At 41.2% G+C, this 14,646-nt stretch overlaps 1 protein-coding gene across 2 annotated transcripts in view; it reads right to left on the bottom strand.

The window, feature by feature from the left end:
• Nucleotides 1-14,646, bottom strand: part of LOC126281242 (ubinuclein-1) — a 338,292-nt gene that overhangs the window by 224,664 nt on the left and 98,982 nt on the right. For both annotated transcript variants that reach the window (XM_049980023.1, XM_049980024.1), the window contains one exon: nt 1,839-1,979. In XM_049980023.1, the coding sequence (XP_049835980.1) occupies nt 1,839-1,979 (141 nt within the window). The remainder of the gene's footprint in view (nt 1-1,838; nt 1,980-14,646) is intronic.

Raw genomic sequence — 14,646 nt, 5'->3', positions numbered from 1 at the left:
CCAGGTAGTGGGGTGGTGCACCATCTTGCATGAAGTAAACCATTTCGTTCACGGTCATCCTCATCGATCTATGGTGTCAAAAATTATTGTAACATATCCAGGTACACTATCCCATGGATTGTTCTTTCACGGAAAAAGGGGGGGCTGTTTGTTCTTGCTCAATGACAAAAAACGTTCAGTTTACGGCTATCATGAACATGTTGCAATGTTTTATGTGGATTTTCACTGCTACAAATTCTACAGTTATCTATGTTAACCTTGCCACTTAAGTGAAAAGTCGACTCATCAGAAGACATTTTGTTCACAAAATGTTCATCCTTATGTAATCGATTTAACGTATCCGCACAGAAGTTCTTGGGAGCAATTTTGTCATTGTCTTTTATTGCTTGTACGATGACTAATCTGTACAGTTTCAAATGCAAACAATTTCTCACAGATGCTAGACAGTTGTATGTGGGACTTGCCGGGCCAATTTCATAGAGCTGCTGAAATAATGTTGTCTCACTCACTCAACAACGTTGTCAGATGTGCTGGGACGACCTGATGATTTCCCATGTCTTACCAAGCACTCTGTTTCTACAAAACATTTATGCCACTCATAAGCTGTAGATCTACTAGGAGGACCTATAGCGCACTTGGTACAGAAATTACGCTGAACTGTTGTCGCCGACTTTGATTTACAAGCCAAAACACACAGCTAGCATGATGGGGGTCCAGTGAAGGCAGCCATCTTAAACGCAACTGCCGCTAGCACTCCTTACTGTGCGATTCCGCACTAGCACACTATGCAAGACAAAACCTGATATATTTCCCTACAAATTGACACTACTATCACCTCTGTAGGTACTATGAATTAATATGAACTTTCGAAGTTGTAAAGACCTTTTTGAAACACCCTGTATCCAGGTATCATTGTTAAATTGTTAGCAGAGAAAAGAACAACAATCATTTTCAGGGAGGGCATATTGCTAATGCAGATTTACTGGGACAATTCTGTAAAAGTGTAGAGCAGCAATGGGTGGCAGAGAGGACTATCTAGATATCTTGGGTGAACTGCTCTTGAATAATGTTTGAGTTCCCTGCCCCATCAGATTAAAGAAGACAATTGTAAAAATTCAGAGGCATGATCCTAGGGTTGCATCTGGCTGGTTCAATGAGTATGAGAGTGTTATGAAGACATTTGATGATCTTGTTTGGTAATCTTTGGAAAGAAAGTAACACTTTTTTCCTCCCAGAAAATACTTTCTGGTAAAGAATCAATATTGCAGAATAACAATAAAGCAATTCTAAAAGATTAATCTTATATCCTACTTAAGGGCACCAGAATAGCATAAAACAGATGGGGAATATACATGGAGATATTTATATCCCACACTGTCATGAACGGTAACAAAAAGTGAATCACAAATTATGTACCAGCATCCCTTGCAATGCACTATACAATTACTTGTGTAAATCATGAAATGCCTTCAAACAATGTAAATATGGTACAACAGTTACATAATTTATAGGAAACTTCCATGCATGTCCAAAGAAACATAGCATTGAATTATATGCACAATGTCAAATACTGGCTCTGCATTAACAAACTTCTGTAAATATTCCACATCACCTGATAAGCAAACAAATAAGCCACCAGTCAATTCCTCAAATAACTGTTACTTACACAGAGACTGGCTCATGCACAGGAGAAAGCTCAACTTCAGCAACAAAAATTCCACATATTTGTTATGAAACAGATAATGAGAACATAGTTAAATGAAGAGAAATATGCATGTGAACACGCACACACACATGCTCACATGCACTAGTATCACTACCTTTATACATGCTCTTACCTTAACCCTTTTCTTATTTTTAATGTCTTTTGACTCTTCAACATCAGACTGATCAGATACTTCTTTAAATTCTAAAGGACCACAATTAATATAGAAGCCACCATGTGCAGTTGTCATCTCCTCGGGAACAACTTCATCATACTGAAACATTTGCAAAAACATGTCTCACTATATATTAAACAGTAAGAAAAATAAGCTCTAGCTACCTTTATTTTATGACTAACATACTGTACTGTTAGAACAAACAAAAATGTGGTACTGGAAATGTCTCAGTGAAAATTATTTTTGAACAACATCAAGCAGTTGGGAACTTACAGATATACTGTCTTGAAATCATTGTACTATTGCTGAATTTTGGTATTTATACATAAGCAGTGTCCTATTCACATCTCTCGTGGCACGGAATGCCATGTCAATTTTCCTGGTTCTAGTAACACATTGTATCTGCAGAACAGACTGCAGTGCTACTTCCTTTAGCAATTTAATTAGCAGAACTTTATATGCATCTTCAAAAATTTTTGGAGCAATGAACACCCCATTAAATTTCAAGTGTGCAACCACAGAAACGTTACATTTTCTCCTGACATTTAGGCTGTATACATTTCAGCCGTATCCTCTGCGAGTGGGCTGACAACACTTACAATTCATTAAAGATGCAGAGAACCTCAAAAAGTGCATCCAACTCTTACACAACAATAAGTCAGGTGTGGCAGGGCAGCACACTGACAAAGCTCACTATGTGGTATGAAAACATATAAATTCTAGAGCTGATATCACCATCGTGGGACTCTGTGCTGAAGGAAGCAGTGAAGACTTGCTTCTCAAAAATCTTAATAGCAATTTCAGCCTGGATAAATCATGGAATCCAGAACATTCTTTAATAAATTTGCAAAGATGTTACTACAGCGTAACTAATAATGGTACGCCAATAACCCAGCAAAGAGTGACTGTGCAGCTACAGATTCAATTTGTGTGTAGTTCTTTCCTACAGAGAAATGTCTTCAGTCCTGTGTATCTGTGGCAATATGTGCTTTGCTGCAGATGCACACACTAAGTTTAAGGAATCTCACCTGGACTATAGCATTAACAAATTCAGGACAATCAATGTACAGTCTATCCTTTTTTCCCCAATCTTCAATATTTTGAACAAGGCATTGTTTTTTTAAATATTTTATGTCTTCCTTGGATACCATTCTCACTGACATAACTTTTCACAGTCCAATTTTGATGTCAAAGGGTTCACATAACCACACTTCGAATTGCACTTTAGACTTTAAAAATAGTCAGGATACCCTTATTGATGGTAACAATTTTTTCATTAATTTGCATTCTTCAAAAATTGAATATTTACATATGGCCTCTTATCATATGCTATCTTCTTATTTTCAGATTGTGCATCTTTTGTAATACGAGACTGTCAAAAATATCCTTGATAGTCCCTAAACGTGTCAGATATTCTTCAAATCCCTTTAGGACGCACAGAAATAAGATTTTTTTTCTGGGTGGTGGTGTACTCCAGTAAGTGGATCAATGCTAGATTCCCGATTTATGTTAGTGTAGCTATTAGTTTTATCCCAAAGTCCAGTATGGTCTACTCCTTGTTCTGGAGCAGATTAAATAATTCCACAACTTCACAATATCCCACATATCAATGTATTTGATAGATTCAATGTCGAAGTGTGGCACAATGCTATGTCTTATTTCTTGTGCCCATATAAGTCATACTTCAGAACATCTGATGACTGGCAGAGACAGTGTGAAGGCCTTTTTAAAATTCTTAAATAGTGTTCAATGTGAGTTGAAATATAAAAGGAATGAGTAAACGTAAAAACTATTAAGAAAGAGAGAACAAATGTAAGTGATTGTACTAATGAACACGTTGGATCTTCAAAATAGTATTAACTATATCCAGCTCATGAGAGTCAATGAAGAACAACGAATGACGTTCCATCTTCTTAGGAAGAAGCTGTTTGTTCTTGAGGCAAGGGATAACACAGTTAGCAGAAGTTAGTGGTGTGTGGCAGATCTATCGTGTGTGGACTGCAAACATAATGGCACCTGTGATAGTGCAGTTTCTTTCTTTCTGAGTGATTAAATCTTAGTAAATTTTGTTCTACACATGTTACATTGGCCACAATAGACAAAGTCATGTTGCACAAAAAGATAGGTAAAAAAGTATTGGCAGTAACTAAAATGTGTGTACGTAGGCAGTCTATAATATAAAGCAGCCATTTCACCAAAATCAGCTAGCGGGGACTATTCGCCATGCTAACTTGGCAAATGTTGAAAGTGGCTTCTTAATTCAAAAACTATCGGTGGATATGCAACAAAGACTGTGTTGAGGTAGTCATAATTACAGCAGTAGAATAACAATTGAACAAAATATTGTTCCCTTTTGAATGGTGAAATCCATCAATGGAATGGGTGGTAACCTACTAAATCATTGTCAGTTAATGATACTTTGATGATCCATGGTGAAGCAACATAAGTGGGTCAATATATTTCTTGGACTCTAGAGTATTTTAGGTTCTCTCCTACAAGTTCCATTCTACCACAAATGAGAGTTGACTTGGTCGCCTATTTGTAATTCCTTTTATTCCAACCAACAGCACTCAAGAATCAGAAAATGAGCACTATCAAACACCATAAAAGGCACCCAAGTCAAGTGTCCATCGAATCAGCGGTTTTTTGTATAAATTTATCCAAAGCTACATTATTTGACTAAAGATACATTTCGAGCTACCTTAACACGAGTACCTTGGAAAGCATGTTTGCTATTACAATTCAGTAATAATTTTTGATACAACTTAGCAGTCAGCTGTGATATAAACTACATTCCATAGTACAGAGTAGTATTTTTTAGACAAATGGGTCACTTTTTCTGAAGTTCGTAATTCACTTTTCAGTACTACTGTCAAACTCACCTCTATGGCCGAACATTGGAGGATATGGTGGCACTGAAATTTCTAAATTTTGTTTAAAGAGCTCACATTTGAGCATAAATGCAATTTGTTGTCATTGAGGGTTGGATGAAGCTCGCAACCAATGCACACAGCTGTGCACCTTGAAGAAGGTGCCCCCTATCAGACATGTTTTTAATTGCCCAGGTGTTGTAAATAACAGCCGTAGACAATGTGATGCCATGGAACAGCCACTCACAGGTTGTAAAGTTTTGTGTGCTGAAGCTGCAGACTGCCGTTTCCCCAAAGTCAAAATATTCAAACCAAACAACCAGACTGGTTACAGAAATTAAACATTCTTAATGCCATGCTGCCACACCTTAACACAGTTAGCAATAGGACACAGTTCTCGATAAATAGAGTGATGGAATATTGACTTAACCAACCACTATACACTACTAAAATTTTTCCCTCGTGTTTTAATATTAGCCCAGAATGCCAATTATTTGTCATGAGGCAAGCTGAAATTTACAAGTTACAAACTTCCAGTTTTCAATTTTACACAAGAAGAAACACATTACAGATCATAAATTTTACACAGAAAACTTAAAATGATAAATTCAACAAAAAGTTCATTCAAATAATTTATTATGTGAACACTCCACATTCACAAATCTATCAATATTCAATATCCAATTAACAGCTTTAATTGTAACTTTCAGAGCACCGGTCCATTTTCCAGAATGATGCCTCTTCGATAACTGATGGATGATGGATGATGATCTCCACCGTCTGCTCTGCTAATCCGCAGTCACATTCAGGGCTACTGACAATTTTTCCATCTGTGAATGGTAGCGTGGCCTTGTCTGGATCCTCTTTAGGTGGCCCCGACCTTACTGAGCACTGTGGATCCTGGCACTGCCATGCAATACCTCAGACAGACATGTCAAGTGACTTCCATAATACGAATTTAACCCTCACTACTGAAATAAAACAACCCTTTTGTTTTACATTCCTGTTTTGAAAGTTCTGTAATTCCAATGGTATCTAATAAGTGATTGCGTGTAATACATTAAATCTTGTAAAATTTATTATTCCATTTGTTAACTAGTAGGTCATGCTTGTCAAATATATGTTCACAATATTTTGCATTTACAAATGAAGCCATAATTAAGACAATTTAGGTTAGCATTGTTATCTTTCAGTATTTTATATAATGTGATGTATATCCTATGTAAAAGTCATTTCTACTGTATAAGGCAGTTTCGGCATAAAATAAGCATCTTTTTATGGATAGTTACTCATAAAAATGTTAACCTTTTAATTGTTAATTTAATAAATTTTGTTGACTTGATTGTTAACAAATGTATAAAATAGGAGGAGCACAAGACTCAAGGGGAGACAGTAGGAGACAGTTTTAAGACGCAACCACTGCGTCGCATGTCTGTGCAAAAAATGTAATTGTTGTAATACAGTATTGTGACTATGTAGCCTGTTATGTGGAGTGGGTTCCTACTAAGAAGAAATGGTGCACCTCATCATAAATAGACCACTGTAAAAATGACTTGGTTCCTGAATTATTTCATGGAATTCACGTAACTTGATCCAGTTAGCAGATGAAACGGACCGAGGCAACGACTACTTCAGCAGCAGGAAGAAAATTACTCCGAGTTACACCGAACTAAGATACGTATAAGAAATCAACTGAACTATATAAGTGTCACTGCAGAACTAATTGCTGAAGTTTAAAGTTTTGGAAACTGTTCTAGCAGTAAACATTTCCATTTGTCTCAAAGTAATTCTCTGGGTGGTGGAGGCCAATGTGATCAGTAAGAAACATCCCCATGATCACATGTTTTTTGATGTCTGTGGAACACAAGAACAACAACCAATTTTTGAGGTTTTTTGTTTAAATCAAATAATCTCTTTTCAATGTTGAAAGTTTTCACCCCAGCAAAATTTCACTGTCTTCTCCACGTAACAGTAAGTCTTGTTACATTACCCCAGCAGAAGTAATGTCCATCATAAAATCTTTAAAATCGAAAACAGCTAGTGGGGATGACGAAAGATCAATGAAGTTAATTAAAGAATGTGATTCTGAGTTAAGTAACATATTAAGCTACCTGTGTAACCAGTAGTTTATCAGTGGAATATTTCCTGAATGATTTAAATATGCGAAGTTGAGCCACTGTTTAAGAAGGGAGATAAAGGAATAGCATCAAATTTCCATCCAATTTCACTTTTGCTAGCATTCTCAAAACTTTCGAAAAGGTAATGTACAATCGGTTTTATAACCATCTTATCACAAATAACATACTGTCAACGTCACAGTTCGGATCTCTAAAGGGTTCTGATATTGAGAAGGCTATCTACAATAACAGTGAAAATGTACTCAATTCAGTAGACAAAAAATTGCAGGCAACTGGTATATTTTGTGATCTGTCAAAGGCATTTGACTGTATAAATCACAATATCTTTTTGAGTAAATTAGAATATTATAGTGTAACAGGAAATGCTGCAAAATGGTTCAAATCTTATATCTCTAGCAGGAAACAAAGGGTGTTATTAGGAAAAAGACATGTATTAAGCTATCAGGCATCATCCAACTGGGAACTAATTACATGTGGTGTCCCACAAGGTTCCATCTGAGGACCTTTACTTTTTCTTGTGTATATCAATGACCTTTCATCAGTAACATTACCAGATGCCAAGTTTGTTTTGTTTGCCAATGATACAAACATTGCAATAAATAGCAAATTGTGTGTAGTCTTCGTAAGATCAGCTAATAAATTTTTTGTGGGCATTAATCACTGGTTCCTAGCCAATTCTTTCCCACTAAACGTTAAAAAACACTACATGCAATTCAGAATTTGTAAGGGGTGTCCCATTAGTATATGCCTAACATACGATGACCATCAGACAGAAGAAGTGGACAGTGTTAAATTCTTGGGATTACAGCTTGATAATAAATTCAACTGGGAGGAGTACACACCAGAACTGCTGAAGTGTCTTGTTGTTGTTGTTTTCAATCCACAAATTGGTTTGATGCAGCTCTCCATGCTACTATATCCTGTGCAAGCTCCATCACCTCCAAGTACCTACTGCAACCTACATCCTTCTGAATCTGCTTAGTGTATTGGTCTCTTGGTCTCCGTCTACAATTTTTACCCTCCACGCTGCTCCCCAATACTAAATTGGTGACCCCTTGATACCCCCGAACTTGTCATACCAACCGGTACCTCCTTCTTGTCAAGTTGTGCCACAAATTCCTCTTCTCCCCAATTCTATTCAATACCTCCTCATTAGTTATGTGATCTACCCATCTAATCTTCAGCATTCTTCTGTAGCACACACATTTCGAAAGCTTCTTGTCCAAACTATTTATTGTCTATGTTTCACTTCCATACATGGCTACTCTCCATACAAATACTTTCAGAAATGACTTCCTGACACTTAAATCTACACTCGATGTTAACAAATTCCTCGTCTTCAGAAACGCTTTCCTTACCATTGCCAGTCTACGTTTTATATCCTCTCTACTTCAACCAGCATCAGTTATTTTGCTCCCCAAATAGAAAAACTCCTTTACTACTTTAAGTGTCTCACTTCCTAATCTAATTCCCTCAGCATCACCCGATTCATTTCAACTACGTTCCATTATCCTCGTTTTGCTTTTGTTGATGTTCATCTTATATCCTCCTTTAAAGACCATGTCCATTCCGTTCAGTTGCTCTTCCAGATCCTTTGCTGTCTCTGACAGAATTACAATGTCATCGGCGAACCTCAAAGTTTTTATTTCTTCTCCATGGGTTTTAATTCTTACTCCAAATTTTTCTTTTGTTTCATTTACTACTTTCTCAATATACAGATTGAATAACATCGGGGAGAGGCTACAACCCTGTCTCACTCCCTTCCAAACCACTGCTTTCTTTTCATGTCCTTCGACTCTTATAATGGCGATCTGGTTTCTGAACAAATTGTAAATAGCCTTTTGCTCCCTGTATTTTATTCCTGCCACCTTCAGAATTTGAAAGAGAGTATTCCAGTTAACAGTGTCAAAAGCTTTCTCTAAGTCTACAAATGCTAGAAACGTAGGGTTCCCTTTCCTTAATCTAGCTTCTAAGATAAGTCATAGGGTTAGTATTGCCTCACGTGTTCCAACATTTCTACAAAATCCAAACTGATCTTCCCCGAGGTCGACTCCTACCAGTTTTTTCATTCGTCTGTAAAGAATTCGTATTAGTATTTTGCAGCTGTGGCTTATTAAACTGGTAGTTCAGTAATTTTCACATCTGTCAACACCTGCTTTCTTTGGGATTGGAATTATTATATTTTTCTTGAAGTGTGAGGGTATTTCGCCTGTCTCATACATCTTGCTCACCAGATGGTAGTTTTGTCAGGGCTGGCTCTCCCACGGCTATCAGTAGTTCTGATGGAGTGCTGTCTACTCCCGGGGCCTTGTTTCGACTTAGGTCTTTCAGTGCTCTGTCAAATTCTTCATGCAGTATCGTATCTCCCATTTCATCTTCATCTACATCCTCTTCCATTTCCATAATATTGTCCTCAAGAACATCACCCTTGTATAGACCCTCTATATACCTCTTCCACCTTTCTGCTTTCCCTTCTTTGCTTAGAACTGGGTTTCCCTCTGAGCTCTTGATATTCATGCATGTGGTTCTCTTTTCTCCAAAGGTCTCTCTAATTTTCCTGTAGGCAGTATCTATCTTACCCCTAGTGATATATGCCTCTACATTCTTACATTTGTCCTCTAGTCATCCCTGCTTAGCCATTTTGCACTTTCTGTCAATCTCATTTTTGAGACGTTTGTATTCCTTTTTTGCCTGCTTCACTTACTGCATTTTTGTATTTTCTCCTTTTGTCAATTAAAAATCAATATATCTTCTGTTGCCCAAGGATTTCTGTAAGCCCTCTTCTTTTCACATACTTGATCCTCTGCTTTCTCCGTCTTAACAAATCTCTATTTGCAATGTGAATTGTGTCAGACACGGGGGATATAAAAATGAAAAAGCTGGCATACTATACTAAATTTCATTCCATAATATCATATGGGATTATTTTTTGGGGTAATTCATCAAGCCCAGCTAAAGTTTCTGGGCACAAAAACATGCAGTAAGGGTTACATGTGGTGTGAACTCAAGAGCATCCTACAGAAGCCTGTTTAGGGAACTAGGGACACAAGCTATTACTTCCCAATAGTTTATTCCTTAATGAAATTTGTCATTAAAAATATATCACTTTTTCAAACCAACAGCTCAATTCGTGGAATCAATACTAGAAATAAGAATAACCTCCACAATGATTTAAAGTCACTTACTCTTGTACAAAAAGGTGTGCATTATTCAGGAACACACATTTTCAATAACTTGCCAGCAGCCATAAAAAGATTAACAACCAATGAAATTCAGTTTAAGAGAAGCCTACAGGATTTGTTGGTGGCCAACTCCTACTACAATATTGAATTTCTCAGTAGAAACAACTGATTTGGGTGTGTGTACAATCTAACTTTTGCAGCATTTCAGTGCAATAGTGTGTTCACTGTAAATAAGTATTGTAGTAGTTCTATTATATGATTATTACCTCATAAATAAAAAAACAATCTTTTTATTTTAAAATTCAGTGCATTAATGTGATTTTAGTAAATAAGTGTATGTAAAATAAATCTTTCATATAGTGTCATGTATTATTGTTTTTCTAACACGTTGTACATCCTGGAGGGCCTCCTCACCACGGACCAATTGAAATTAAAGTCAATCTTATCTAATCTAAACTGATGCAGTAGGAACTTCAGAGGTATTACAATCAAAACTTGTTGGATTTCACCTCTCTTTCCATGTTTTCTCTGGACTAAGGGTTGAGCTACCACAGCATATCATCCTCCCATACAGTCCTACAGTACTCCAAATGACAGTGTGGAAAACTATCCAATACCGTTTGCATTGAAAGTACTATTCAGAGTATGGGAGCGTGAAAGTTGTTCCATTCTGTCGTCTACTGTCGTTTCAGGTCCGGCAGAGCAGTGTCTCCAAGGGCATGGATCCAAGGCGTCTGTACGAGTTTCAGCATTCCAATTATAATGTGCGCTGACTACTTTAGATGTATATCGATTTTGTTGGTATGTTTGCTTCTGTACGATATTGGCACAAATACTTTGCAGTTTAATACCATCAGTGATTTTGCAGCTGTGTAAAGGATATTTGTTTCCAGTCACCTGGCTGTTTATGCAAATTTCCTCGCGTTATTTTTTATCTTTAGTCTTAGTCCAATATTGCTACATTATTCTTCATTGAACTTCTTTACATTATTTAGAGTTATCAGCCAAAATCTATGAAAGACAGGTAACACACTGACTATGGTCCATCAAATCTTTATATGTTCATGCATCTTTCAAGGCATCTTCATTTTAAAAAAAAACTTTTTCCACCTTAGTGAACAAGATTCCTTTGATTGTCTTATTTAAGAAGGTCACATATATTCAACTTGACAATCCTCTTCTCTTTCTCACTAGGCGGCCTTTCTCCATACCTGAATATTGATCATTGTTGCGTCTTCAGTACTCCCTCTGTATTCTTTGTTGTGCCTGACATTATTCATTCATAGGTATACTGGTGTGCACAGAGCTTCCTAATGAATGACTTAAGAGTAGTGCAGTAGTTGTTGGGATGTTTAAGGGGGACTACACAGCTAAGGTCATCAGTCCCCCATTCCAAAAACAGGCGAAACAAAATTTACGGAACAAGTAAAACCCCAAGGGGGGAGGAGACGCCCCTCCCCCCAGTCACTGAAAGAACACCAATGTGGCAGCGAACACTAGAGACAAGAAGAGTACAGACGAACACCGGACAGAAAGAAACGGAAGAAAAGTAGAGGGCCGGTGACTGGTTGACTGACCATGGGAACAAAAATTGGGAAAGAGTCAACCATCCGAATACACACATTAAAATCTGCAACCAATGAGACACTCGAGGACAAGATACACAGAAAGGGAAAGGGACAGGGACAGGGACAGGTCCCCCCTAAATGGAACCATAAAAAGGACTACACGGATAAAATTTAAAACGTCGTCAGCCATGGAGGCATCGTCGCATAAAACCAAAGGCAACGTGCCCGGGAGATTAAAAGTCTGCCGGAGGGTGCGCAGGTGGGGACACTCCAACAATATGTGGACGACCGTCAACCGGGACCCACACTGACACAGGGGGGGGATCCTCCTGACGCAAAAGATGTCCGTGCGTCAAGTAGGTATGGCCGATGCGGAGCCGACACAGGATGACAGAGTCCCTGCGAGAAGCCCACAGGGAGGACCGCCACACATCGGTCATCTCCTTAACAGCCCGCAGTTTATTCGGCAAAGTCAGGCTATGCCACTCGTCACGCCACATCTGAAGCACCTTACGGCGCAACGCCAGCTGCAAATCATGAGCCGGGAGGCCGATCGCCAAAGTGGGGGCGTCGACCGCCCCTTTAGCCAGCCTGTCGACACGTTCATTCCCCGGGATGCCAACGTGACCTGGCGTCCAAACAAAGACCACCAAACGACCAGAGTGCAGTAAAAATACTGCAGCCAGCCGGCAAGGAGCGCTGTTCAACATGGGCAGCGTGAGCAAAAGCGTAGGCAGGACGACCATCCACTAGGGAACCATCAGTGTAGACAGGCTCACAGCCTGAAAATGAGGCGAGGAGTGCAAGAAAACGGTGACGGAGGGCCACACGCGGAACCGAGTCCTTGGGTTCCCGTGCCAAGTTCAGGCGGACGGACGGACGGGTCATACACCAGGGAGGCGTGGGTGCACAGGCCCAGAAGGGCATCAGAAGAGGGAACGACCCCAGTTCCGACAGCAGGGACTGGACGCGGACAGCAATGGAAAGCCCAGACCTAGGTTGCCGGTCGGGCAGAGGGAGGAACCTGGCAGGGAAAAGCAGGCGATGATTGGGATGGCCCGGTGAGCAATGCACGTGGACAGCATAGTCGGCGAGCAGTCGGTGGCGGCGAATCCGCAGCGGGGGAACCCCGGCCTCCACCAGCAGCCTATCCACGGGGCTCGTACGGAAAGCGCCAGTTGCAAGCCGAACCCCACAGTGGTGTATGGGGTCCAACAACGTCAACACTGAGGGTGATGCAGACCCATAGGCCAGGCTCCCATAATAAAGCCTGGACTGCACAAGGGCTCTGTACAATCGCAACAGCGTGCTGCGATTTGCACCCAAAGACGCATGGCTCAGGCAGCGGAGGGCGTCGAGGTGCCGCCAGCACTTTTGCTTCAGCTGAGTAATATGTGAGCCGGGCATCAAAGACGAGTCCTAAGAAGCGGCTAGTGTCCACCACTTGAAGTAGGTGACCGTCGAGGTAAAGTTCCGGATGAGGGTGGACCGTGCGACGCCTGCAGAAGTGCATAACTCGAGTCTTGGCTGCAGAGAACTGAAATCCATGAGTCAGAGCCCATGATGCCACCTTGCGAACGGCTGCTTGCAGCCTGCGTTCGGCGACTCCTGTAGTCGTTGAGCTGAATGAGATGCAGAAGTCGTCGGCATACAAAGAAGGAGACACCGACGACCCCACGGCTGCAGCCAGACCATTAATGGCCACTAGAAATAAGGAAACGCTCAACACCGAGCCCTGCAGGACCCCATTTTCCTGTATATAAGATGAACTAGAGGCGGCACCCGGAAAGAGCGGCGCAATAAAAAGTTTTGAAGAAAAGCTGGGAGCTGACCACGAAGACCCCACTCGCGCAATGTAGCAAGGATGTGATGCCTCCATGTTGTGTCATATGCCTTCCGCAGATCAAAAAATACAGCAACGAGATGCTGACGGCGGGAAAAGGCCGTACGGATAGAAGATTCCAGCCGCACCAAATTGTCCACAGCAGACCGGCCCTGACAGAAGCCACCCTGGGATGGAGCGAGGAGACCGCGCGACTCAAGGACCCAACACAAACGCCGCCCCACCATACGTTCGAGCAATTTGCACAAAACGTTGGTGAGGGTAATGGGACGATAGCTGCCCACCGCCAGAGGGTCCGCACCAGGCTTCAAGATGGGGACGATAACACCCTCTCGCCATTGCGACGGGAACACGCCCTCGCTCCAAATGCGGTTAAAGATGGTGAGGATGTGTCTCTGGCAGTCCCTGGAGAGATGCTTCAGCATCTGCGCGTGGATGCAGTCCGGTTCTGGCGCTGTATCAGGGCAATCTGCGAGGGCAGCGAGGAATTCCCTCTCGCTGAAAGGAGCATTGTATTTTTCAGAAAGACGTGTGTGGAATGATAACGGCATCTGCTCGGCGCGCTCCTTTAGAGAGCGAAAGGCAGGAGGGTAAGTTGCAGTCGCAGAGCTCGTAGCAAAGTGCGTGGCAAGGTGGTCAGCAATGGTGGCAGCGTCCGTGCAGACAGCGCCGTCCAGGGAGATTCCAGAGACACCCATAGGGGTCTGGTATCCATAAATCTGCCGAATGCGGGACCACACGAGCAACGGGGAGACACGGGAGCCCAAGGATGAAATGTACCTCTTCCAGCACTCCTGCTTACGCCGTGCAATAAGACGACGGGCCAAGGCACGGAGCTTCTTAAAGGTGATGAGGGTCTCCAGAAACGGGTGCCGCTTATGATGCTGGAGAGCCCGCCTATGGTCGCGAATAGCCTCAGCAATCTCCGGCGACCACCAGGGGACAGCCTTCCTCCGAGGGAGTCCAGAAGAGCGGGGGATGGCAGTCTTGGCCGCAGAAATAATTGACGAGGTCAAGACACGGACCACCTCGTCAATGTCACCCTGTGGGGGAGAAGCAATGGTGGCAGCGGAAGTAAAAGCCGGCCAGTCAGCCCTGTTGAGAGCCCAGCGGGGCAGGCGCCCAGAAGAATGACACTGGGGCAGTGACAAATAGATGGGAAAAA

This window comes from Schistocerca gregaria, chromosome 7, assembly GCF_023897955.1.
Source record: "Schistocerca gregaria isolate iqSchGreg1 chromosome 7, iqSchGreg1.2, whole genome shotgun sequence".
In the NCBI taxonomy this organism is placed as follows: domain Eukaryota; kingdom Metazoa; phylum Arthropoda; class Insecta; order Orthoptera; family Acrididae; genus Schistocerca; species Schistocerca gregaria.
This window is presented reverse-complemented; position numbering and strand designations above follow the sequence as displayed.